Below are 27,147 nucleotides of genomic sequence, written 5' to 3'. Positions count from 1 at the left end.
ATCCTTAAGTACGTGTCAAACTTAACTTTGCAGTGATTGAAGTTCTATTGTGCTAGATACAGCTTGTTCTAAAAGGTGATTTTCTTTCTTAATGAATCCTAGCAAGTGTTGAAGGACTGTATATAATAATGATTTGTCTATTCATTCTAGGTTTGTAACCAAGTTACTGGAAGATCTCATTTTCTTTGTTGCTGATGTGCCTAATAATGGGCAGGACGTTTTGGATGTGGTCGTTACCAAGCCAAACCGTGAACGACAAAAATTAATGAGGGAACAAAATATATTGGCTCAGGTATGTCCTACTGTATTAATAACTTGCTTGTATTTACAAACATCATAGGAGAGAGTGATTTGAGAAAATGTTATTTTTAGGTAACTTGACCTATGCCATATTGGGTTTGTGGCTGGTTGGATCGGGTAGATACAACGGTACTCAGTCAAGGCTCACCACTTGGTCTTTGAATCAGATAGAATCGTGAGGGGTCATGTCTGATAGCTTAGTTTCATGTGATTCTGATGACTTTTGATACATTTGATAGCAAGTTGTTGATGAAATTTGAAACAAGCTTGCAACATGGTCACAATCCTGCAAGTGTTCCCCTTATAGGAAAAATTCTGATGCCCTTATGGATCCCTGACTTTGCTTGTATGAAGGCAAACTTGCATGTAAATCAAAATTAATATTATCTTTAAGTAGCTTACTGAAATAAAAAAAAAAAAAGCGCGAAAAGGATGAAATTGGACAGTAGCTAGTATTATCCTCCCTTTTCGTCCTTAATTTAGCCAAAGTTAAGGCCCTTAACCAACAATGTTTAAAATTGAGAATAGCAGTAAAGAGAAAGCAATGTCAATTGAGTTGGTGGGAAATGTAAAGCTAAATGCATAAATCTGTAATGTCTGAGATTGTGCCCCTACTTGTATTTAGTCATATGCAGATAAGTGCAGTGATTCACTTCTGACTTTGGTCGATAAGGTTCTTGTGCTGATCCCGTCAGAGGACATTTCCTTTGACTGCTATAAGTTAAGCAAAAATCTGGGTTTGATTTTCATTCTCAGTGATTTTGATTTAAACAGATATTTGGCATCCTCAAAGCTCCTTTTAAGGACAAAGGTGAAGGATCGATGCTGAGACTTGAAGACCTAGGTGACCAGAGATATGCTCCGTACAAATACATGTTAAGGTTATGTTACAGAGTTCTCAGACATTCCCAACAGGACTATAGGAAGAACCAGGTCAGTGGTATTCAAGATAATTTTTCTCCTAATTTCTATAATTATATATCCCGGGTTTGACATTGCTCTCTGCACTTACAAGTGGGATTCTGTGGTAATGGTGAAAGGCCTGGGTTTTGTGTAGGTTAGTAGTAAGAAGTCACCATCATATGCTGCCTCGTGCTGAGGAACGGTGTTTTTGTTTCGTGGGCATTTGTATATGAATTGAATGGTCAGCAGTGAATATCATAGGTTCACCTTATACTTTCACAGATTGCAGGCTGGGATAGGGGTGCACTGCTTCATTCATGAGCTTTCTGTTATTAAAATTCTGCTCTTGGACTCTGGATTATAAAGTGGGAAGTCTGCAGAACTGTCTGTTTCTGTTGCTTAAATGTATGTAGATGGATGGCAGTGAATCAGACCAGAGGTTATGGTACCAGGTAGCCTAATTTCCCACTGCTGGAGACTCCCTGTGAGCAAGAAGTATTTCAGAACATGGTGTCAAGTGCTTTACGCATTGCAGGGGGGGGGAAACTGCACTAGCTTTGTAAGACTAAAGGGACTAGAGATAAAAGATTGAACTGCTATGTGTGGCTTCTTCGCTTTCTTCCTATTGCTTTACAGAAATATTTCTGTTTTGGAGGGAGAGAAAGGGAGAAGGGAAGACTCGGGAAAGAAAGCTTCGAAATGTTATAAAAACCTTTTGGTTTTTCCTTTTTAAAAAAATTGGTTGCCACTTCTTGAATTTTGTATATATTTTCATGGAGTCATTCCTTTGGTTTATGAAAGAATAAGAAGAGTTCATCATCCCTGATATTGAATCTGCTTCTTGGTGTACATATTTTAGTGTTCAGATGTCCTTTTGCTCAGGCCAGTTCAGACAGGAAAGATTTGAGGGTTATTTTGATTGCTAATTGAGCTGGGTGCTTCTGGTTCTAGAAGAAAAACATTACTGCTTAACAGGTCATCATGGGAATTTTCTTTTTTTCAGGAATATATTGCTAAGAACTTCTGCGTCATGCAGTCCCAGATTGGTTATGATATTCTGGCAGAAGATACCATCACAGCTTTGTTGCACAACAACAGAAAACTGCTGGAGAAACACATCACGGCTAAAGAAATAGAGACGTTTGTTAATTTACTCAGAAGAAATCGAGAGCCAAGGTTTGAAGTGGTCCATGTAACATTCTTTTTCTGTATTGATAGGCTTTTATATTTGCAGTAGCTGTGAATCTGTCTGCTATTTGTAGTTTTGTTGTCTTTTTCTCCCAGCTTAATTTTTTTTTGAGCTGGCAGACAAAGGCCCCACATGTACAGTGTCATGCTAGAAAATATCAGAACTACCTATAATTGTTGGGAGTTGACCATATATGCATTTCAAACTGCATCTTACTCAAAAGAAAGTTTATACTTTACAGGACTGTTTTGAAAATTTGGTTTTAGTTCAGATTTGGACAAAGAGAAAGAAACAGAAATTTTAATTTCTCATAACTCTGCAGCTCCTCTGTGAAACTGACAACTTGTGCTGGTTCCCCTGTTAATAATCTTGGTGCAAATTACACAGTTGTCTCCATTTTTCCAAGCTTTTATTAATATCAGTTTTCCTGCAGGTTCTGATTCCAGGTCAGACCTGAAAGGGGCGTAGGGCAGTGAAGATCTCAGTGAACATGTGTCCTAGGTCAGATCTTGTTCCAAATGAAAAATTCTGGCCTTGAACTTCTCTTAGTTGGAAATTTTTTTTATTAGCTTTAGGTCAGAATATACAGGAAATGTTTGTTTTTTTTTTTTAATGGAAAACCTATCTATTTTTTTAATTGGATTTTCAGTTGTAAAATTACCAAAGTAATACAAATATAAGAAATTAATGTACTGAAGGCCAAATAAAGTCCTCTGTGATTGTGAATACCATTTTTCTGATAGCGATTAAGGATATTGCTCAAGGCCTTGGTGCTTCACTGCATCAGTTATTCTCTATATGTTTGCAGCTGTTTTGCCTCACTCTGTAATCTCATTGCCTCTCCCATGCTAAACTGCGTTGGGTTTGGTCAGTAAGAAGAGGAAACCACATGAGATCAGCTCCTTCTCAGTGTTGAATGGTCCTAGTGTTTATTGACAATCTCGTGTCACTTTTTAATTTGTGGTGGAGGATGTCATAGCATTTGTTGCATAACTATGTTGTGCAGTTGCTGTGTATTCACTTCTTTAAGGCTGATGTCCCAAGAGCAATAAATGTTTGAAAAATGAACCTTGCCAACATGGTGCAATCTGAACAGTAAAGGCTTGATCTTATGACACTTATTTTCATGGAGAGTCTCGCAGACTTGCAGCACTGCTCATGTGAGTAAGAATTCTGGCAGTATGCTCTGAAACACATGAGCTGCAAAATTTGAAACCTTCCTGAGTTTTAGCTACGTGTTTCTGTGTAGTATTATAAGTCTCACGTTCTATTGCATCTGTGTTTTTCTGCCTGCAGGTTCTTGGATTATCTATCGGACCTGTGTGTATCTAACACCACAGCAATACCAGTAACTCAGGAACTCATCTGCAAGTTTATGCTGAGCCCAGGGAATGCTGACATTCTCATTCAGACCAAGTGAGCATCCATAATCGGAACATACCTTGTTATCTGCTCTGGTGTTATATTTGTAGCAGTTTGCAAGCGGCTCCATTGTGAATGGTTTGTGTTTGCAGGCTGGTTTCGACGCAAATGGACAATCCCTTGGAATGCCCAGTCATATCGGATGACATTGATGAAGAGGAAGTGTGGCTTTACTGGATTGACAGTAACAAGGAGCCTCATGGCAAAGCCATCAGGCATCTGGCTCAGGAGGCAAAGGAGGGCACAAAAGCTGATTTAGAAGTTCTTACCTACTACAGGTAAAACTGCTTATTCAAATGGAAGAAAATGTAAACTTTCTGAAGACCCCAGTGCTGTTCTTATCCAGTTCATTTGCCAATCTCAAAAAAGGAAACCAGGTCATGCCAGAAACTGGGATTAAAATTTTGTTTCAAGTCTTTCCTGTAGGAAGTGTCACAATATCTGCTCTCTATTCCAGACAAATCTTGAGTTCCTTTGCTCGCGACAGCTCTTTGCGTGTCTCTATCATTTTGCCTCTTACCTTTTATTTACTGGACTTTGGTTTTAGGTTGTTCTGTCCTGGAAGCAAGGTATGCTCTGAGGAAGGAGTGTCCTGAGCGTCCTGAGGATTAGAGGGGAAATGGGATCATGGAACAGTGTCTTACACTGATTGAAAACAAATAGTCCAAATGCTTCAGCCTTCCATTGCAATGCTTCCTTTGAGTTTCAAAGTCTTCATGGGGGCTGGAGCCTGACGTTAGCATTTTTAATGGCAAGTTGATTCCTTGCTTAGCAAAGTCACTCCTGTTATTTTTTAGGATTTATATCAGAAAGGCTGACATCAGGCTTGTAAAGTGAGATTCTGAAGTACATTTTTTCATTTCCATCTGGTTTCTTTGAATACCGTACGTTATTACCTGTTTTTAAGATACCAACTGAACCTCTTTGCAAGAATGTGCCTGGACCGCCAATATCTCGCCATCAACCAGATTTCTGCACAGCTGTCGGTAGACTTGATCCTACGATGTATGTCTGATGAAAGCCTCCCTTTCGACCTCCGGGCTTCTTTTTGTCGGCTGATGCTACACATGCATGTGGACAGAGATCCTCAGGAATCTGTGGTACCTGTCAGATATGCCAGATTGTGGACTGAAATTCCTACGAAGATCACAATTCATGAGTGAGTTGAAAGTGTTTCAAACTGCAGTACCAAAGCATTTTGTAACAGTTAGTCTCAGAACAAAATGGTTGTAGATGTTCAATGTCGACAGAACATGTGTGTGAAACGGTATTTTGTTGCAGAGCACAGAGCTATTAATTATTGTTACTCTTAGAAACTTCCATGAGTAGCTTTATATGGAAATATTTCAATTTCATTTTTCACTGTGTTCTTATATGGAACAAGCTGGGGGAAAATGGAATGGCCTTTTCTCAGACCAACTGAATTTGAAGTAATCCAATTGTGTCTAATGTTACAGGTTTGCTAGGCTGGAACTCAGTTTTATACTTTAAGCTCAACTGAAAGCCACAGCTGGAAAGCCAGAATTTACAGTTAGGTACAGCTATTGCCCCAGAAACAGTTCAGAGAGGCTTTGGCCTCCATCCAGCAAAGTACTTAAGCATGTGTTAAATTTAAGTATGGGGGAAGGACCCATTGACTTGAGTGGAAACTCTCTCTGGCTTAATTGATTTGATGGAGCAGCGCCACTGGGCTAGACCCAGATGGAGAGTATCTGCCTGAAGAGACAAAGAGGAAGAAGCATAGCAGTGCAGCAGACAGTATTGCTTCTGTTACTGAGGTGAAGGACTGTTTTGACATATATGAAAAATCAGTCCTAGTTGGTAGTGCAAAGCAGAAAGCTGACTGTCCCAAGCTGCTTTCCGGATCTGATGTCTTCCTTGCAGAAATAGTAAACTCTGGCTGATGGGTAGAGAGGACAGCTGAGACTTAGTGGCTTATTGAATTGCCACAGCAAGATTTAAGAGTCCTGTCTGCCAGAACTGAAGTATTTTCCTGTCTCTGTTATTCCCATTCACTGAAACGCTTCCTGGTAGTGTTGGAAGGACCGTTTGTGCATCCTCTTTGCATATCTATGCAGAATCAGCTGACCTCTGCCCCATCTCTTTACAGAGAACTGACAGTAATTTTATAGCATTGTGATTGGTTTGTTTTTAATTTAGTGACAACTGATCCTGATGTTGGAGGTGTTTAATTTTCGTTCCTTCCTTGCCGTGCTTTGTAGGTATGATTCTTTCACAGACTCTTCGAGAAATGAAATGAAGAGGAAGTTTGCGCTCACTATGGAATTTGTAGAAGAGTACTTGAAAGAAGTTGTAAATCAGCCCTTTCCTTTTGGAGACAAAGAGAAAAATAAACTTACATTTGAGGTACTTCTCAGCTATCTGTGTCCTATTTACAGTATTCCTCCTCGTTTTAGCTAAGTTGACATTGGCTCTTTCAAAATAAAGATAGTTGCAGAATAAATGTCAGTGTAAAATGTCCTAAAGAACCACCAGTTCCTAATTCCAGTGTTCTTGGTGGTGACTGTTACTGCAGAAAATAATATTACTGTCTGCTGTCAAACAGATGTATTTATCCTTCCCTCTCCTGAGATGGTTGGATTTCAGTGAGGGATATGGGTGTGGGTGAATGGCCGTATGACCTTTCTCTCCACATTCGTGAATTAGCATCAGGGATTCTTGAGTATAAGTAAGTACAATTCTCTGTGTAAGATATGACACTGCAAGAAATACTCTGAATAACCTAATCCTGTGTTTTAAATATTGTTTGAAATTCCTGACAGAAACTTTAGATAGGGCTAAATCTTCTAGATTCAAATAACATTGGATAAAGGGGTAATGCTTACAGCTTTTATAGTTCTTCCTCTAACCTATCTCCCAAGGTTTATCACTCCTGCCTCTGGTCATCTGAAATCACCTCTGTTCAAGCTTAGTACAGTTGTCTTACTCTTCTTCTGACTTCCATCTTCCCCACAGCTGCTGCCTCTTTAAACAGTTTCCTGGAGACTTTCTTCTCAATCTTATGGATTTGCCCAGATGTAATTGTATCCTCTCACTCCTTCCTAAATCTCATGTTGGTTTTGCTCTCTGTTGTAATTTGACTGACCAATTGTTTTGTCTAACTCTGAAAAACATTTGATGTCACTGGCCTTAGTCCGAGGGCCGTTTAAATCAGTGGAAAGACTTGTACTAATTTGAATTCACTCTAGATCTGGATCTCTGCTGTGTGAAATGCAACCGTATTGCACAGCCGAATACCAGAAAGGTTGTCAATACTTCCTTCATTTTTAATTTCTTTTTCTCATAGGTGGTACATCTGGCTCGAAACCTCATATACTTTGGCTTTTATAGTTTTAGTGAGCTTCTCAGACTGACCCGGACGCTGCTGGCAATTCTAGATATTGTTCAAGTTCCTATATCATCATACTTCGAAAGGTTGAGCAAGTTTCAGGATGGAGGTGAGAGAAGCAGCAAAGACTGTTATTCCAGTGTGTAATTCATTATTTAGGTTGGAAATAATTTATGGAATGTATCATTGATCTTTCAAGGTTCTTTATTCACACATAAACCCACCTAACAGGAACGTATTGCAGGATACATTAAGACGGTCAACTAAAAAGGAACTTTTTTGAACAGACCTGCAGACTTCATGACTTGTGGTTACTATGTTGGTGCTGCTGCTCCTTTCCTTGTTTGGAACTGAACTTTCTCATCTGGATCTAAGCCTCAGTGTCCCTTGCTCTGAACATCCCAAGCAAATGCAGGCAGCATTTGCCTGGACACAGCAATTATGATGACTCATACGCAGCAAAAGTGTTTATTAGTTCTCTTAGCACTTCACTTAAAGGGAGAATAAGATGTTACTGGTCCCACAGCTGCAGAAGCACCAGATAGAAGTCCAGATGAGGCCATCCTCTGCGTGTGTTTGTCAGTTTAGAATATTGTTTTTTTAACCCAGACCAGAGCGCCTGTCTGACAACCCCAGAACAATACTGTATGTCCAGCTGCCTTTTCTACCCTGGCTTAAAACTGGGTTGAAGAATGAACATGCCAGGAAGGTGCTGAAACTTAGCAGTATAGTTTTCCTGTGTGTGTGGAAGGGAGGTGTGACAGTCATGTGGGCTGAGGGCCCAGGAGGCTGGCTGATAGCAAATTCTGTTTTAATATCTGTCTGGTGTAAGTGTCATTGCACTGCCAGTTGGCCCACAGCACCAAAAAGGATGAGATGTCTTGTTTGAAACCACAGTTACTTTGTATTTTCTCTGGGATGCCTTTTCCCAGCCTTAAGTTTTCCTAATCATTATTTTGCTCAGTCATGCCTACAGATACCCTGCATGACCGTGCCATCCTACATAACTTTTTTCTTCTTTGAGGTTCCCAAACTCTGGAGAAGTGTGGACTGTCATTGTCATCTGCGAGCCAAAAAGTCTTGCGTGTGGTTTTCTTGATCTTTCCTCTATCACTGCCAGTACGCTTTACTGAGAGCCCCTGAAAGTTTTTCCTGCAGTGCTGTGCACACTGAGGCATGCTATAGCTGTCTGCAGTCCCTCTACAGCACTAGAGAAAGACTGTATGTTCAGACACTTGGAACTGTGTTTTCCTTTTTTGTCCCTGAAATACTGCATTGCAGACTCTCTTCTTAAATGGCTCTGGACACAGTTTGACTCCAGATGAAATCTTGGCATATTGGCAAGATGGAACATGCAGATGTGGTTCTTCTGTTTAGTTCTCTGTCTGCTCAAGTCTTTAATCCTCATTATACATCTCATTCAATGTTTTTGCTCACCTTTATTACCCGTAAAATTGTGTTTCATCCTTAATTCCCTTTTATTTCTGTTGAAGGGTTTCCTTTCAGTCTACGTAGGAGAGGAAAGAACCACCCAGTAAGTGCAAACAGACCAGCTCTGAGTTATACTAATTTCCAGAGCAATTCCATGCAAATCAATTAATTTACCCTGAAATAAATGAGTGTGAAGAATGCAGAAAATGGCACCACCATGCAAATGGAAGCCTTGTAGCCTTGTTAGTAACACTTAACCATTAACTGGAGCCTTGTTGGAAACTTTTGTCACACATCAGGTTTTGTCTCACATTCTTTCAGCAAAAAAGGCATGGAACAAAAGTGGGAGTTTCTGTATGTCTTTGATTAGCTTCAGTCTTTATACAGGCTCTTTAAACTTCTTTCTTGGCTGTAGTTGTCTCCATGGATGTTTATCTTTTAAACACTGGATCAGTTCAGGTCAGGATGTGACAATCCACTGATGTTCTTTTGGAAACAATCTGTGGGTTGATTTGGTTGGGTTTGTTGTGTTGTTTGTTTTTTTTTTCCCTTTTCCTGCTAACTGTATGTCTAGAAAGCCCGTTGCTTTGGAGAAAGTTTTTTTGCTAGCTCGGGCTGTTGTCAGTTGTGTCTGCCATCTTAAGGGAGACGAGAGACAGAGATATTGGCTGTGCTGTCTAGGCTTAAAAATAGGCATTGGAATTTTGCTGTGGAGAGACAGGTGTTCTTATGTTGAAATAGCTATAAGACTTGCTGGAGAGGTGTTCTACAGTCTTTGACAAAAGAAAAGGATGCCCATGTTTGGATAGTCATATCTTGTCTTCTGATTGACAGGTCATAAAACCCGTGAACTGTGCATTCACTTTGCAGCTGAGACAGAATGATCCTGAATGTTTTTTTGCTGTGCCCAAGCATATTACCGGTCCTCCTTCTTTTTCTGGAGATGCATACTCACTTACCCATTGTCAGCATTAGGCTATGAAGATGCATATGTCACAAGGATGCATAATTTAGAAGCAGTTTAAGGAGTTTTATGACTCCCATTCACCATTTTTGAGCACCCAGCTCCTAGAACTTCATGCCCAAAGAACATATTTCGTTACGTTACTCAAGCAATACAGGGGGGTACTTCTCATTAAGAAAAAACACACAAAACCCAATCAGCATTAACTTGACTTGCAGATTAAGATTAGAGAGGGAACTCAAGAAGAAAGCGCCAGGTACTGTAGTTGCTGACATTCTGGAGACCACTGCTGTGGCCGAAATGTCAACTGTATGTAAATTCTGTCTATCTTTGTTTCATGTGGAAGCCTGCTGGTGAGGAATGAATCAGACCATGGCGGCAGGAGTTTGGCTGCCATAAGTTGCTCTCGTTCCTGGGGCTGTGAGAGTTTGTGTCAGCTGAATATTTGGCTCTACTCTTTTTTTCCCTTTCCCTCCTCTGTTTGTTTTTTGTGTTTTTTTGGTTTTTTTTTTTTTCTGTTTTTTTTTTAAAAACCACCAAAACAAAAACAGTTGTTGGGTAGCAGTCCTTTAAAACCAGCCTTGTGGCTGTCTTGGCACCCACATCCCGATTGTGTCTTTGCTACAAGGTAATGAGAAGGTTTGAATGAGGCCCTAAACGCACAAAGCCCTTGACCTGCTTGTGTGCTCTCTGCCTCGCTAGGTATCACTTAGCCGTAGCTGAGGTGCAATGTGTCCCCACCGAGCCCAGGGGATTTGCTGGCTTGTGCTGTAGTGCTGCTGCCTGCTTCTGTGTCCCGTCTTTTCGGACTTCATGAATTTGTGCTGGAGCCCACAGTAAGGTGCGGAATGTGCTTATGTCTTCTGTCTGAGTGGTGGTGGTGGGCTGCAACTTACGTGCCTCTGCATGTGTTGGGCTGTAGAGGATGCTAAGGACAAGTAAGTCCTGACGTGAGACTGGGCTTGAGCCTGTGTTTGATAGGGAGACCTTGGTGTATTAGGCCTGTGTATGAGATGATCATGTGTCTTAATGATGTTCTTGTACTTTTTTTATCTTCTGGGGGAAGGGGAAAGACCCAGGGGTCTGATTCTACAGTGCTTTGCATCTTGTGCAGTCACTTTGACCCAAACAAGTTTGAACCCAAAGGTACTGATGTTACCTAGGTCCTGTGGAGTCTGGATCCACCTTGTCCAGGATCCATCAGGGATCCTGAGGAATGAACAGGCCAACAGAGAAGTTGGGTCTCAGGAATTCCACCTAGATCCTTCTTCGCTCTGACAGTAAGGATTGTTCACCAGGCAAAGCTGTAGGTATGCATCGTTTTTCAATTTTATAGTACTTACAAGATTGTACGTCAAAGGTTTCCCTTCCCTTTTTACACAGATATCCTCTCTCCCTGTTATAAAACTAAGTTGTTGAGAACATCTGTTAGTTGTTTTATCTATTACCTGTCTTGGCTTCTTATTGTCCCTTTTAACTTACAATACTGATCTCTTAGGCTATTAAGTAAAAAGGATTACAACAGAAAGTAACTCAGCCTGTTTTTGTGGTTTTTGAAAATCTTCTAAATTGTGTTGACATTTTCTAAAATCAGGATGGTTGGTTGATTTTTTTCAGAAAGTGTTTTCTTACCCATAACTTCCATAAAATACAGACCGATGGATTGTTCCCTGCCCTCGTTCAGGATGGTGGGAGCCCTCCCTCCACTCAGTTAGGGGTGAGGGTGACTTCTTCCTGTCTTTAGAGGAGGTCAGATTCTGCTCTCCGAAATCTCTCCAGACTGTGGCAAGGGTCTCACTCCACAGCATCCTCTCTGGCAGGTCCAATACTTGCAACATTCACGTCACACCTTTGAACACAGAGAAACGCAGGAAGGTGGCCCTCCAACAAATTATTGCTCCAGGGATGTGCAGGTTTCAACAGCTTCTTTCTTAAGGAAAATTAGCTTCCCTGAGTTGCAAAACTTATTACATTGATGCTCTTTGGAGAAAAAAAAAAAAAAAAAAAGTTGAGATTGTACCTGTTGTAATTTTGTGTGTGTTCTGTGAATGTGTGGAAGTAAATTATTAGTTTTGTAAATTATAAAAGTTGTGGGGTTTTGCTTTTTTTTGTTTGCTTGTTTTTTGTTTTTTTTTTAACCCATCCAGTTAGTGATAGCGAGTGTCTAGGGATTAGCTTTAATTCAGTAAGAACACATAATTCATATTTTGAGGTTAGAGCTTTGAAGTGTAGCTCTAAAACCCAGTTTTGACAAACACTGAAAGCCAGCTGTGATGCCTGGGACTGATGTTTTAATGGTATAAAAAAAAGTGTTTAAATTTTATCAAGCACAAAGAGCCTGATCCTGTAACTCTAATGTAGGAAAGTGCTACTGAATACCAGCTTGGGCTCTGTATATTTTAATTTTCATCACTATCTTATTGTAAATTTACATGGATTAATATTAAATGGATATTTAACAGCAATATTTGGCAATAATTATGCCTATTCAGAAATGCAGTTCATTTTCAGGGTCTAGGACAAGTCACTTGAGAAGTTTGACCAAATGGAAAAGTCATGTAATTCCTATTCTGCAGCTGTAGTAGATCCAAGGTGGCAGCTCTATAGAAGTTAAGAATTTTGGGTAGGATCTATTTATTTTACATGATAGGTCTTGCATTTTAGGTTTTTTTAAAAAACTATTGATTTCTATGGGAAACTCGGTGCTGAATGAATTTGGGGACAGATAGGGTATACTGCCTTTCTATTACTGACATTTATTTGTTCCAGGTCAGTAGCAACAAAAGCTTCCAGCATCTGATTCCTATAATGTGGAGTTGTAGGGAACTGGTGAGTTTGACTCTTTACTGGTTTGACAACTGCTGCACATCATGAAATCTGTAGTCAGGGTTGTAGCAATGGGTAGAAATATGTTAATGGTGAGGGAAAGAATGAGGTGGGTCTTGGCTGTTGGAAGCCTGCCTGCAGTTGTGCACCTCAAAATTGAAACAACCCAATTTACAACCAGCGATCTGGAATCTTCTTCCCTGTTTAATATTTATTTCTTAAATAGACTCACTTATTTCAGCAAAACCGCTTGCTAAGTAAGGAAGTATATACGACAAGTGTTGAACTGTTGAAGCAAATCTGCAAAATGGGATGTATTTTTAGGCTTAGTGGAAGTTGCACGAAGACTTAATTAACCTTTTACCTCAAGATGTCCTTTTCCATCCTTCACTTAAATTTTGACTCACGTTGATGGCTGAGGTAGTCCTTGATGTTCTGTGTGAGTTTCTCTATATTGGTTCTGCAAAAATTTTGAAAAGAGCCTTACGTTATTGTTAATATTACACCTTCATTCCTTTAAAAAGCTTGGTTTTAATGCCACTGTCAGTTACCTTAACCAGAATTAAATTAGTGTGCATGTAGTTTTCAGGTGTGACCTTATTTGATGAGAACAGGTTGGGGGAAGTTGGCAAGAAACAGAATCCTGGAAAAAGAAAAGATGTATATTTTTGGACATGCTTCTTACCTAGATTGCATCCTAAAAATGAATTGACTTGAAAATCTTGCAGCCAACTCTTTTTTTTCAGTGTCTTAACTTTGCATCATTTTTTGAGGTTATTTGAAGCTTTTTTCTGTTTCTTTTTTTCCCTTTTAGTTTCAAAAAAATATGAGGTATACAAAATATACTACCTGTATCCTAAACGGGCATTTTTTTTCTTAAGGAGAAAGTGAGGACTTCATTTAGCAGTCCTGTCATTCTGGCACCTTTCAAGAACATTATAATCTCTTGCAGTTTTAATTAAAAGGTAAAGTCATTGCTTTCCTAATAAGTGCACCCTGCTGTATCATTCCAGAGTCAGGAGCCAATCTGCCTTGTCCAATACTGGTTATTTATTCTCTGTGAATTAAAATGCACATCTTTCTCTAGGTGCAATTGATCTTTCAAATAGCTGATTTTAGTCAAACCATGCAGCTACAGCATATGTCAGGTCTGAAAGATGAAATGACATGGTAGTATTAGCAGGCAAGCTACACATTTGCCATGCAGCTCGGTGCTATTTAGCTAATGTTGTTCGGGAATGAGAATAATGGCATGCAAGGAAATACATCCTTGAATTTAGGTTGCATATGTCTTGGGATGCAACTCACAGTGCTGGGCATGGATTTGAAAATTGGTGGGACAAACCTAGCTTATCTACAGAGTATGTCTTTCCCTCCAGAGCTCTACATAAATGACTACAATTTTCCTGAGCCAGTGTCCACTGACATCAGTCTTTCAGCTCCCTTTGTTTCCACAAAGGAAGGCTATGCTCAGTGTTTTTGGAAAAAAAAAAAAACCCAGATTTTAGAAACTACCTAGAATAAGCTCCAGTAGTTCCTGCCTCTGTCATTCTCACATGAAATGTGTTGCTCATGACTGGCTTAACAGATCCCTCCTTTTACCTGTTCAAACTGGTAGTCAAATGTCCCAGCTACTTCACGTTATGTCTGGGTCTTGAGCTTGGTAGCCTATCCCTCCTGTAGACTGAAGGGACTAAAGACCTGTCCATAGGTGTCCTGAGATTGTGGAACACTTCCTTGAAATATATCATGAAAAGCCGGACCCCTACGTCCTGCTGCAAGCTTCGCTGCTTGGTTGTGATGTACCCTGGTGGGGGTCAGAACGGGGAAGCCCTCATTGTCTCCCAAAGACTTCAGCACTGGTGGGTTACCATCTCTCTGCCAAGGGACGCTTGTATATCAGCGTGTCAGGGGACTCTCGTTCAGTCTGCTGTCCCTTTGATACATCCTGGTAGTCTGCTTAATCCCTTGGCTTCAACTGAGAAAGAAGATAGGTAGTGTTTCCCTCTTGGCTGCAAGTAGAGATGCATGCTGCTTAGAAGCACCAGTGAGACCACTGCTAGAACAGGCTTGAGAACAAGGTTGGACCTGCCATTTCTATTGTGCCTGTGGGTTCTCTGTGACCAAGAAGGACCAGATTTCATCCAGGACTATTAGAAAAGACCGTATTGTTTCTCAGCTTTGCATCCATGTCTGTTGGATGCTCTTTTGTCTAGTTTACAATTTGAAATACCTTCTTGAGGCATACTTTGATTAGTAGAGCTAATGAGGCAGTGGCTGCCTGGCAGACTGGAGCAATAATTTATGCCAGCAGTTTACACACAAAAAAAAAAAAGTGTTACAAGAGAAAAAAGATTTAACCCTTAGGAAAGTTAGCTGTGTTGGTCACAGATGTCTGTAGTGAAGCGACTGCTGTTCTGTGCAGAATATTGTGAAACCAAAGGGGAGGTCAGTCTGAGAATTTAATTCGCTGGCATGGACCATTTCTCTTTTCTCCTTATTCTTTCCTTCATCATGAGACCTATGCATTAAAGTGATTCCAGAGACCATTGCTCTTTCAGGAATCGATACCTGTTACATAGATGTAACTCGGCTAGAAGGCTTGATTCCCATGATGCTTTTCCCCTTCAAAGCCAGCACGCTGATATATGTATTTTTTCCTTTGTCTAATGCCCATGGCACGAAAGCTGTATTTTTGACACTGCTTTGTGGTTTTGGGGATAGGCAACATCAACAGAATGTGCAGAATATCGGGAGAAGGTGAGGTTCGGTGGAGTTTCACCACAGCTGGGCAGCGGTCAGTTTGTATGCAAAAAGAGAGGGCTTGTGGATGTACTGTAGGTGAGTGGAGGTTGGGTGACCAGATGCACTCAGGGGATGGGTAGCAAATGTATGCGCATTGCATATTATGGGGGTTTTTTGTTTTGCCTCATTAGTTCTGAGGGCTGCATAAAATGCGTAAGTGACCTCACCTTCTGCCCTTAATGTCATGCAGTAGGTTTTCTGTGAGGCTTACCTGAGGTCAGCTAGTTATTGAGCGATGAAAAATGGTTTAATGAAGAAACAAAATGTGATTCTTGGCCTGTTTATGGTAGGTTCTGCAGTCTTTATGAGCAAATTCTGTAGAAAACCTGTAAAAATTAATACCTCTTTCACAAACAGAGCCGTAAGGCTTAATGCTTCTGGCAAATACTGTATAGCTCTAAAGGGTTTGAAATAAAATGTGTTCCTTTAGGTACTGAAGTGTTGTTATTATATGTCTTAAAAATGGCTATAACTTCTCACGCAGAAAAATTAAATTGCATGAAGCAATGTAGCCAAATCAACAAAGGCAAAGAAATGCAGAGTTAAAGCTGCCATTGGGTTTTTAATTTATCCCTTGGTAACTAGATATTGCTGTACATATGGTTCCCTGCCAGAGGATCCCCAAGGACTGGCAGTGTTGCATGCTTGAAGATGGCACCAAAACTTTAAGAAGCTCATGGTGGAGCAATAGTATAGGTCTCACTGAAATCCACAAAGTCAAGGCTGTTTGGAGTCAAGGCTCCTGTTTCAGCAGTCATGGGGAAAGTGACTTGCTCTTATAAGTACTATCTGAAAACCTGGTTGAACGCACCTACACTGAGGCATGAGTTGAGACAAGGTCAGCTTTGCTGAAAACTGACTTTGATGACAGTAAAAGTTTTGGACTTTCAGCAACATGCTAATATAGCTGTGAGCTTGGAAACCAGCCTAAAGCTTCCCCAGTGCACTGGCAAAATTAAGTTTTGCCTCCCAGGGCTACAGTTGGTAAAAGTTAGTTTCATGGGAAAACTGAGAGTGGCTGAGGAGGACTGAGAAGGCTTTGGGACTTCATTGGGTCATAGATGGGGAAGGAGGCCCGAAGGGCTGTGGTGAAGGAAGTTGGCATGACATGCAGGGGCTAAATATGTTGGTGGCACGTGCTGTCTGGCTTGTGCCCTGCGACATTGGAAGGGAAATGTTTTCTAGGAGGTGTTGGGAAGAAGTTGAAACATCAGGTGTCCTAGTCAAAAGCACGCTCAGGGTTGATGACATCGGGGAGTTGTCTCTATAACTTAATAATTACAGAGACAATGTGAGAAATACCACATTTCTGCAAAACCTTTGATTTGTCTCCTTCACCCCTCCCTTCCTTTTTATATAAGCAAGATTGAAGAATGTATTGGGCTTTTATGGATAAGTTAATGAGAGTTGTTGGAGCAGTGGATGCATGTACATTTGTCTTTTCTGGTCATTAAATACCAGATTTCTTTAAGAACACATCATAATGTCAGCTCCTGTTTAGGTACTTAGTTTCCAAGCATCCAGTCCCTAATGGTAGCTGCTGGGTGTTAGAATACTTCTGAAAATATAGGCACTTTTGACATTTCTGAGTAGAGAGATGAGCACTGTGGAAAAATGTTTGAGCTAAAAATGGCTGAGCAGTTTTGAAAATTGAGTCTCAGGAAGCCATCTTTCCTATGTCTGTATTGAGGAAGACTGAACAATAATGTTAGTAAGAGCAGACTCTGTCCCTCTGGCAACTAGGAACCAGATCAGGTGCGTATAGTTAATTTTTAAGTAAACAAGGCTGCAAGTCAGTTCCCTGGTGTCTTCAGGATATCTGTGGAGCAGAGGGCTACTCGCTGTAAGGGTATCTGCCAGCCTTTGAGGCTGTCCATTGTGGATTCACATTCAGCTACCACATGGTTCTTTGCACTGTTTGTGAAGTACCTAAAATGCTGTGGGTACTGGAAAGCAAACTGAGGGCGCCGCACAGGAATTGGCTGGGAACAATTTGGAGAAAAGGCATGAATTGCCAGCTGCCTTTGATAGTTGTTTTTCTTTCTGAATATGGTATTTTGTCACTTACCATCCATAGTGTACTACATAGCAGATTGTTGTTTACGTTTATATTTGGCTTTTAGAATTTTTGCAACCAGTAAATGACTTATCAAGCAAATATGTTTATGTAGAAAATGAAGTGTCAAATTATCCACTGTTTCGATTACTTGGGTGGTTGTTATTTTTTTCCCATGATTGACTCCTCTGAAAAGTCTTTCTTCTCAGAGAGGCCGCTGTGTTGTCAATCGTGCCAAATTGTATGAGATTATATGCTACAGTTTTGTGACAGAAACTGATATTCATTAGGAAGTTGTGATCACTGTAATAAAAAGTAATGAAAAGGAGATGCACAGTTGTCTTTTCAAAACATGACAAGCATTCTCTTCTTTCCTCTTCTTGCAGTGCCTGTCAATCTGCAGCTCCTTTAAATTACCACTTGTGCATACAGTTATTTCACTCTTCCATTGGCTAATCTTGTGAGACCGTACATTCAACAGGAGGCATTTCTAATGGGTCCACTGCTCATGGAAGGTTCTTGGCATCTGACTTGTCTTGACAGAGGGAGGAGCAGAGAGGAAGAATTGTGGAGAGGAAGGGAAGGTTGGAAAAACGAGAGAAGATTCACAGAGATTGCCTCGTGTTCTTTTTCTCTGTTGGTCAGTCACAGCTCTGAGCACTTTTGCAGTGGTTTGCCAGTGAGAGAACTGGTTGGTTGTACGCGCTAGCACCTTACAACATTGCAATGACCATTCTCTCTCTGCCACGCTTCTCAGCCGTACATACATGTTAATACCTTCACCTCTAAAGAAGGCAACAAATGATGAAGGTCAGCAGGTTAAAGGTGGCACTACCATATGAAGGCACAGGTCAGGCTTCTCTGCAGTTACCTCTAGCAAAGTGCACACAAAAGTAATGAAGGTTCCCATCTACTTGCTTTCTCTCCTGATTTAGCTCAGTTAACTAGCTGAGGCAGTTAGTTAATTTTACCTTGGGCATTGGTATTCAGGAAGCACTTTGGAGCTGTAACTAAGACCAGAGTTCCATTATTTTAGTCATTATGTGCATATGTACTAAGAACTTAAATCTCTTTTACTGAGCCAGTGTATTTTGTCTTGCATTGTTGCAGGCTTAGCTGACATGCAGCCAGTCGCTTTTTAAGCTGCAGTAACCTTTCTGCATGCCTTTCTGCATCCCCTTACCTTAGAGACTCATACCCTTTCCTGCTGAGATCACTGTATTAAAGCCAAGACAACACAAAAGCAGAGCAAGAAGAAACAACTCACTAGCAAGACTGCTGCTGGCCCCTGATGTTTGTGAGCGACAGATTTAAATCCATGCTTAACGTGGTCTAGACTTTCAAGGCTGAACAGATAACACTGAGCACCATGAGTGCTGATTACTGGGGGATCTTCTGGAAGAGAAGCTACTGCCTACTCTTTATGTACATGAATGATCCTTATGGCTTCTTTTGAAGAATAGAGCAGCTCCTCCCCACGTTGAGATGCAGTCATCTGCTTCATTGCCATACATGAATGTGCTGGTTGACTGCTGTCTACTCCTAAGAGATGGTTACATTTTGTCACCCTACAAAACATAGTTGTTAAAATATCTTTCCTGAATAGAATGCTGAATTGCTCCAGTTGCTGTATTATTTTCACCCTGGGAACGTTCTCCCCAAGCCTGCTCTGAGTTAATTGAAAATAATAGTCAGCATCAGGCGGTTAGTTAAGAAGTTTTCCAAGATGGGTTTACCCATGACACCTTGTCTCACTGCTGTTATTGGCAGAATAATGTAGTATTGTATCACTACCCATTTCGGTAGTAAATTCATGTAAATACTAAACTGGATTATGTAGACTTTTCTCTCACTAAAATCCTTTACTATGAATTAATGAAATACAATTTGAAATGGCAGTGATAATAAGTACCACCTTAATCCTCCTTTGCTTTCCTGCCTCTAGCTGTTTAGATCAGTCACGTGAAGGTCAATAGTAAAGGAGTGTTGTGTACAGAGGGTTTATCCCTGTTACCGATGCTGTTGGGAAGCAGCTTCATAGCTACCGCTCACTGGTTTGTTCCATCTTTTACCACTGGTGTTCTGCAGGTAAGGGGAAAGGACAGCAGTCAACTTGTTTCTTTTTGTTTCCTCGATGCTTTTATAAGCTCCATCATCACATTAGCTGAGTGCCTCACAGTCTTTGTTATATCAGGCTTCTCACTATCGTTTTTAGAGATGGAGAAAGTAGTCTCCTCATTTATGGATGTGGTCCTGTGAAATGCAGTGAGAGTGACTAATTCCTTGGTCATGGAGGGAACTGAATCTCATCCCCTGCGGTGCCGTGTAACACCCCAGTGATAGCTGAGAAATAGGCAAGATGTATGGTCCAGGCAAAATTCCAGCTTGCTTTCTCCAGGAATGTTGGAGAAAGGACCACTCAAGACGTCTCACTCCTTGTCCAAAAGACACTACTTTTTTTGTTAACTTTACACCGAGTGGACTTCAGTTTTGAAAGGTGGGCAGGAACTTTTCAAGATAAAATGGAATTCTGCCTCCTTTGGGACAAACTGCTGTTGTATCTAGTTTTCAAGAAGAGTATCTTCTAGACTTGTTTTAGACTTAAGTCGTTTAATTATCAGCTGGTAACCCCATTGATTCAAGTTGTTTTATAAAGAATTCCTGAGCTTTCCAAATAGCAGTGCCTGTGTTTATATTCACCTCTGTACAGCTGAGTGAAAGGGGTTTTGAAAACATGTTGTGAGAGAGAGGATGATGACTTCTCAGCTGAGATGTAGAGCAGGGGCGTTACAGGCCACGAAGCAGCTGCACAACCTCTAGGTCTTGTGGGTTTGATCAGTCAGCATTAAGGATAGGATGATATGAATGAGGTCTTTTATTTCACAGGGGAGGGGGGGAAGAGAGAGAGGGATCCATACTATGTTACTCCCCAGTTGTTTGATTTGATCTGAAAGGAAAATGCACCATTTTCATTTTGCAGCAAGAAGGATATTTGGAATTATTTTAGTTGCTTTATGCTGGTGTAAGCAGTTCGGAGACCTTTCTGTGCCTGCCAAATGTGAGGATCTAGCCCTTGGTTTGACTTCTAGCTTTTTTTTCCTAACATCATGCAAAGTCAGAAATAATTTTTTTTTTCCCCTCCTTTGTAGGGACTTTAAGTATTATTTTCAAAAGACCAATTCAGAGTGATTGCATACCAGACCGGATGCTGAATGAGACCTCAAACGTGACACTAACCTGCCTCATTCTCTTTGAAAAAGCAAATTCTTTGTGTGTTTTCCTTTTAAAGTCAGGGCTGAAGGCATCCTATTTAAATGCATGCAGTACTTGAGCTCTATGGATTGAAGAAAGAAGGGCATAAGAGGAGGATATTGCTAACAAAATAAAAAAAAACTTTGGCTTTTTACAGCAGATTATCTGGGAAGAGGGTCTCTTCAGTGTGAGTAAAACTTGTCGCTTGCATGGTGATTAAAGTGTACTAAAAGACACACAAGAACTATTCAGGCTTACCTCAGCAAAGCTGCATTTCCTTCATTCTTTTGTTTGCCTTTGGTGTAGTCTAGGTCTTGGCACCCTTTCTGTGAAGAGATGCTATCATTCCCTTCCTTTCCTCCATTAATTCAGATCTGTGAGTTGCAGGAAAGGAAACTAATTCATGTAGGTAGGTAGCATGATACTCTCATTCTTTCTTCTCTCCGTCTTTGGAAGAAGATAGTCATTGATTCACTGAGATGCTTTTCATATCAAAGTTCACTATAAAGACAGACCAGTATAAGCTATGGGAACGGATGGTATTTCTTGGTAGATTTTGCTGAACTGGCATCGGTGCTAGGTACCAATGCAACTAGGCTGGATAAAGTTTTTGGCCACGTGAGTGTAAAATAATTTTTTTCCCCCAGGTATAACTTATGAAGGGCACTGTGATTACAGATACTAGTTTGACCTTCGGGACAGCCTTCAGGCCCTGACATTCTCCTGGGACTTTTTTGAAGGGGCATGGTTGGCTTCTTGTGTCAGTTGGCTTTGGTTTGTGGCCTGTCATTTGGATCACGTATAGAGATTGATCGGACTTGCACCTCTTTCAGAAATGATCTTCAATGTAGATAATATGCCTTCAGACAAAGGAATGGATTAGGTGAACTACTAAGATTTCTTTTGCTCTACTTTTTATGATTTCTTGAACATGGTAACAGAGCTGTGGAAATATTTTGACATCTTTTCCATCTGTTGACCTGTAAGAAATGATCTCTTGGAAAATCAGTGTAGAAAATTTGTCCCGCGACCATTGAGTAATTTGAATGAATTCCTTCTCCTGAGTTTTGATCAGAAATTAAGGACTTGTTTTTCAACATGCCTCTTAAGACTGTAAAGGCTGTTGATGACATGGGTGTATGTGTGATATATAGCTTTGCAAGCAAGCTTTAGTCTTGGCAAATGTATATGTGTTTTTGTTTAATGCATAGGAAACAATGTGATGAGGACCATCCACGGTGTAGGAGAGATGATGACCCAAATGGTGCTGAGCAGAGGATCTATATTTCCCATCAGTGCCCCTGATGTACAGCCAAGCATTCACCCAAGCAAGCAAACCAGCTCCTCAGACAGTGAAGATGTGATTGTAATGGACACCAAACTGAAAATCATTGAGATTTTGCAGGTAATAATGATTGGTGGAATATTACGCAGCAGTCATTTCACAGTTCTTTACTTATTCGCATAGTGGCAAGTTCTGTTACCTACATTCTTACTATTCACTGGGCTGTTCTTTGTGAAAATAACACTTTGATATGAGGAAGAATACTCCCCTGTGTGAACAATCGTACGGTTGTGGTCCTCATTCTGTTACACGTACTTCACTTTTGGAGGAACTAGATGCTGTAGAAACTCTGTCACTAGAACTGTGAAAAGGGAGAACTTGTCTTTCAGTCTGCCTCACTAATGTTTTCTGATGACAGTGGATCTATTTCCAGTCTGATTATCACTCATTTTACACTGGGGTAGCTTGCTTGACTTTAGTATTTTACTCTTCTGTTACAGTAGTTTGATGAAGGGCAGAATTGGACCTAGACCCACTGAAGTCATGCAAAGCCATGCACTTTTGAAGTCCGTTTGAGATTTGCACTGTTAGATTGAGAATAGTCTGTGGGCTGCTATGATTTTCTTCCAGCTGAACTGACAAGCTATATGACACTAGCTTGCCTCCTGAGATATAATTTTCACTTTGTGCTATTAGTAAGTGAAGTGGCACACATTTGCTCTGTATATCAAATCCCAGTTTCTGCAACACTTATGCCCTGAAGGAATGTTTCAGTGTTTTCTATAAATTCTGCAGATCTGTTGGTACCGCTGTCTCCTTTGAAGGATTCCATTTGTTCTGACTGCTTGTAAATGATTTAGATTACCTTAATTACTCGTCATCTGAAAGACTATAAATTCTTACAGTATCCTCAACACCGCATACTTTGGTTCCAGACCTACTTTAGTTTAAGGCTTATAGTGAAGGACAGAGTGTTATGAAGTTATATCACCTAAATAATACCATTCATGTATATTGCTTCTCATTTTCATTTGTTTTTTTTGACTGAGTTTCTCTCCATACTGTCTTGCTTTACTTGTTGATGTCTAGGAGAATGATTCCAGGACACCAGCCTCGTCCTGTGCGTTCCCTGGCTGCGCACAGGCAGGAGAATCACATTTTGTCTCATTCTTTCCTGTTTCACAGCATGTCCAGTGCAAGAGCTCCCAGGATTGGAGATAATTTAATTCTAATTCGTAACTTAATCTGTGGTTTGTTAGTTATGGTTTAGTCACAAAGTCAAATTAGTGCAGATTAGTAAATTGTCGTATGTTGGGTGAATCACAGTAAATGTGCATATATATGATCTTTGTTCACAAGAAATAGAAAATAATTCTGTTCTGTTTAATATGCAATGAAGGAGGATTAATTTAAATCACCTTACCTTTCATTACTCTGCTCTTACCCTAAAGGTGAGTAAGAATATTTTAGATTTATTGTATTATCATGCATAGCTAGTACAATGGTGATTAAAACTACTCTATTCTAAGAAACATTTCAGTTTATAATAATTTAATTCTCAATATATCCTCTTATTCCTTTAAGGAAATGCATTTTTTACTGAAGAGTTTCCATTCTGCCATCAGCCAGAATTAAACAGGTGGCCTGATAGACTTAGTTGACTGTGTGGACTTGGAAAATTTTTATTTTTAAAAATCGTGCTTGTACAATTACGGGGTAACTTGATCATGGAACCAAAATAAACCTGCCTTTTTTCCTTTTTGTTCGATCATTTGAAAGAAAAGATGCTGTTTCTTAAACAGGCATTTTATTTGCTTGTAGATGGTATAGTCCTAGTCAAATCCTATTACAGTATTCTGAGTCTGGGAAGCTTGTCTGACTTGAGTTAGAGATCAAAGAAACGGGTTGCCACCATTTGCTAAGTCATCACCTGTCACCTGAGTCTTGGTAACTTAACGTGTGTGCTTTCATCCCCGCTGATTGTAAAATATATTAAATGATCTTAAACCTGTTTCATTGTATGCTTGCATTTACTGTGGGCAAGGAGCGTAAGTGTGGGAAACACTGAAACTCAGTTGATGGGCAGTCAGTTGTTGAAGTGTCGGATGTGTGTGTCAGTCCTTAAATTGGTACTAATGTTTCCAGCTGAAAGATGAAATAATTGCTTTCAACGTGGGTTTGAATGTACTGATCTGGCTCGCAGGCAACGAGGACAAGACAGTGTGCTGGAGCCCCTGGTCAAATCCAGTCTGCTTTTTAGGATTCAGCAGTCGATAGGGTGGAGCTCAATATGTCTCAGGATGGTCAGCGTGCCGAAAGAAATCACAGAAAATTGATGAATTTTTTTTTTTTTTGTAGTGAACATATGTACTTAAAATAATTTACTTAAAATAATCATGTGTTGCTGTACGTTCCACCCAAGAAAAATCCTAACCCATGTCACCAAGTGGCAGAAGAGAAGTCTTACTTAAAACTTCTTTTCTTGTAGTTTATTCTCAGTGTTAGACTGGACTATAGAATATCCTACATGCTGTCTATCTATAAAAGAGAATTTGGGGAAAACAGTGAAAACGTTGATTGCTCTACAACATCCCCACCTGACACACCAGGGATTGCCTCAGGTAAATGTCGCTATAGTATTGCCATGTAAAATAAATCTGTGTAGACTACTGCAAACAATCAACTCAACTACACCAGAAAGATGCTTGCTGCTTAAAGTTGAAAATTGTGTGGAAAAATGAAAATTTTAAGGAATCTCATAAAAATAAGATTTTTGCTGGCTTGTCCTCCTCTAACAAAAATATGATTCCTTTTTCCCCAATGGTGATTTATTCTCTTATTTGTACTCTTCCCAAAACACTACACGATGACAAATGTCACGGAGGGTAGATGATGAAAAAATGGTTGGGGTTGGATGAGGACAGATTTAAGTGAGGTGAGTGTGGCATGGGAATGGAGCGGCTTTCCAGGGAGCGTTCCTGTGCACCCAGAAGTGCTCAAAAGGCTGACTGCTGTTTGTGTGACCACCTGCAAGGAGGGGACAATTGCTTTAGTAGGAGGTGCTGTGTAGTAGAGGGGTGGCGATGGAGTGATGACGTCTTAAGTAGTAAGGTATATTAAAGCTATCCTAAAGCAAAATGATGGTCTTGTAAATGATTTGGTTTATGATAAATATGCTAAAGTGCCTGGGTCTGCTTTGTGGGGGTTGGCGCATCTAACAAAAAAAAAATTAAAAGTTTCATATTCTGTGTCATTTGTGGGTCACTGGTGGTGGTTTGCACAGCTCCTAGCACCGTGGGGCTCTGGTTCATCACCACAATTTGGCTCCTCCTCAGTAATAGTAATACACAATTTTACTCTGGCCCATGTCCTGTTTCTTCCATACTATTCTTGCAGATAGTGAATTTTGCCTAGTTGAGGAATACGTAGTTAGACCTTTACTTGATAACATCTACTTTAAAGAAGGCCAGAGTTCCATTTTGCTGTGCAGATTAAACAATGATGACTGGCCTTTTTTTTTTTATTATTTTTTTTTTTTCCCCAGCAATTGTTCCTGACATAGATGAAATTGCAGCTCAGGCTGAAACCATGTTTGCTGGCAGGTATGTCCTCTGAGGTTTTACCTCTCTACATATATCTGTTTGTTCACATTGATATTTCTCATGGACACTCTGTTTATTCTGCGCTTATTTTCATACCCCTTTCTCTTCCTTTGGCTGTTTCTTATTACATAACCTATACATAGACAGAAAAGTGCCAGAAAAGATCTGGATTTCAAACAGGCAAACAGCCCAGTTGTTACGGATGGCTGTGGGACTGAAAATGACCACCCTCTTAGTTGTAAGCGAGTTGGTAGAAAATTTTTGTCATGTTCCCAAAGGCAGCTGGGGAATGGTGTACAGGTGTATTGGGCTAAAACACACTAATTATGTATTTATCTTATAGTTGGGGATCTTATTAATGCTTACAAATACTTAAAGGGAGGATGTCAGGGGGATGGGAGCAGTCTTTTTTCAGTGGTGCCCAGTGATAGGACGAGGGGTAACGGGCACAAGCTTGAACATAGGAAGTTCCATCTTAACATGAGGAGGAACTTTTTTACTTCGAGGGTAGTGGAGCACTGGAACAGGCTGCCCAGAGAGGTGGTGGAGTCTCCCACTCTGGAGACATTCAAAACCCGCCTGGACGCTGTCCTGTGCAACCTGCTGTAGGTGACCCTGCTCTGGCGCGGGGGTTGGACTGGATGATCTCCAGAGGTCCCTTCCAACCCTGACCATTCTGTGATTCTATACCTCACGTGGGTACTTTTAAAGACAGACCTTTTTCTGGTGTACCTTGTGGTTGTAGCCTCAAATGTCTTGGATCCGTAGGTTACTGTTGACCCTCAGGTCAACAAAGTGGACCACTTGCCATGATCTTCTGGGCCACCAGAGGCCTGTAGATCACAAGTTACGCTTGCAGAGTTTTGGAGGTGATTTCAGCTATGCTGTGAACAACAGAAAAAAAACCCCATGGAAAATATCCACGCTGGAGAGTTATTAACATTATCACTATATTGGTTTAATTTTACGGGTTTTATTATAATCATACCAGTAAAAATGAATTCCATTTAGACAAGGCCATAGACTTTAAAGTTTTTCTTGGAGCTAGGGAGAAGAATCTGCAATATGGGTGCTCTGATCTTTCCTCTCTCAGTCCCTTATGCGTTACCAGCGCGAGCAATGCCTCCAGTCCTCTCCCTGAACTCCCATAATGTAAACCAACACACAGCCCTTGGCATCTGCATCTTTAAAATGAACAGAGAGACTGAATGGTTTCTTGGAAACATTATTTCTGCTTTGATATGTTAAGTGTAAATCTGCTTTCTGCCGTTACATATTATAAATACGATTCCAGAAATATGATGCTTTTGGCAATTCTTACTATTTTTGAGCTTATTTTTTCTTAAATGAAATTCTAATAGCAGCTGAAAAGAGGAGTGAAAAGGAAAGGGCCAAATTAATCTCTGATGAAATGCTGTTTACTTCAATTAATTTGGATTGGGGATGAGCTTGGCACAACTTATCCAAGACATAAATGAATGTTTTTTGCAATATGTATTTTAATCACAATATTCGGCACATTTCATATATACTTACTTTCATTCCGTAGTGTCCATTCTGCTACAAGAGTGCTGCAACAGCATATAACTGTAGGATTGAAGTCCATATAAAATATGTTAGTGATGTTTATAGTTTCCATCCTGAAGCATATTTGATTTGGTTATGAGAGCTCTGTCAAATGACGATTGTGTGTACAGGCATATTTATGTCAAAAGCTTTTATTTTTTCTTATTTATTTTACTTTATTTGCCCATTGTTTTCCC

The 27,147-nt window shown here is 40.3% G+C and overlaps 1 protein-coding gene across 1 annotated transcript in view; it reads left to right on the top strand.

The window, feature by feature from the left end:
* ITPR2 (inositol 1,4,5-trisphosphate receptor, type 2) overlaps positions 1-27,147 on the top strand; it is a 229,919-nt gene that overhangs the window by 47,744 nt on the left and 155,028 nt on the right. The window contains exons 13-24 of the mRNA XM_009879682.1: positions 151-292; positions 1,075-1,233; positions 2,207-2,379; positions 3,689-3,808; positions 3,907-4,092; positions 4,722-4,973; positions 6,037-6,181; positions 7,122-7,272; positions 21,709-21,902; positions 24,271-24,403; positions 25,327-25,388; positions 26,282-26,313. Coding sequence (XP_009877984.1) covers positions 151-292; positions 1,075-1,233; positions 2,207-2,379; positions 3,689-3,808; positions 3,907-4,092; positions 4,722-4,973; positions 6,037-6,181; positions 7,122-7,272; positions 21,709-21,902; positions 24,271-24,403; positions 25,327-25,388; positions 26,282-26,313 — 1,749 coding nt within the window. The remainder of the gene's footprint in view (positions 1-150; positions 293-1,074; positions 1,234-2,206; positions 2,380-3,688; positions 3,809-3,906; positions 4,093-4,721; positions 4,974-6,036; positions 6,182-7,121; positions 7,273-21,708; positions 21,903-24,270; positions 24,404-25,326; positions 25,389-26,281; positions 26,314-27,147) is intronic.

This window comes from Charadrius vociferus, unplaced genomic scaffold, assembly GCF_000708025.1.
Source record: "Charadrius vociferus isolate BGI_N301 unplaced genomic scaffold, ASM70802v2 scaffold90, whole genome shotgun sequence".
In the NCBI taxonomy this organism is placed as follows: Eukaryota; Metazoa; Chordata; class Aves; order Charadriiformes; family Charadriidae; genus Charadrius; species Charadrius vociferus.
This window is presented reverse-complemented; position numbering and strand designations above follow the sequence as displayed.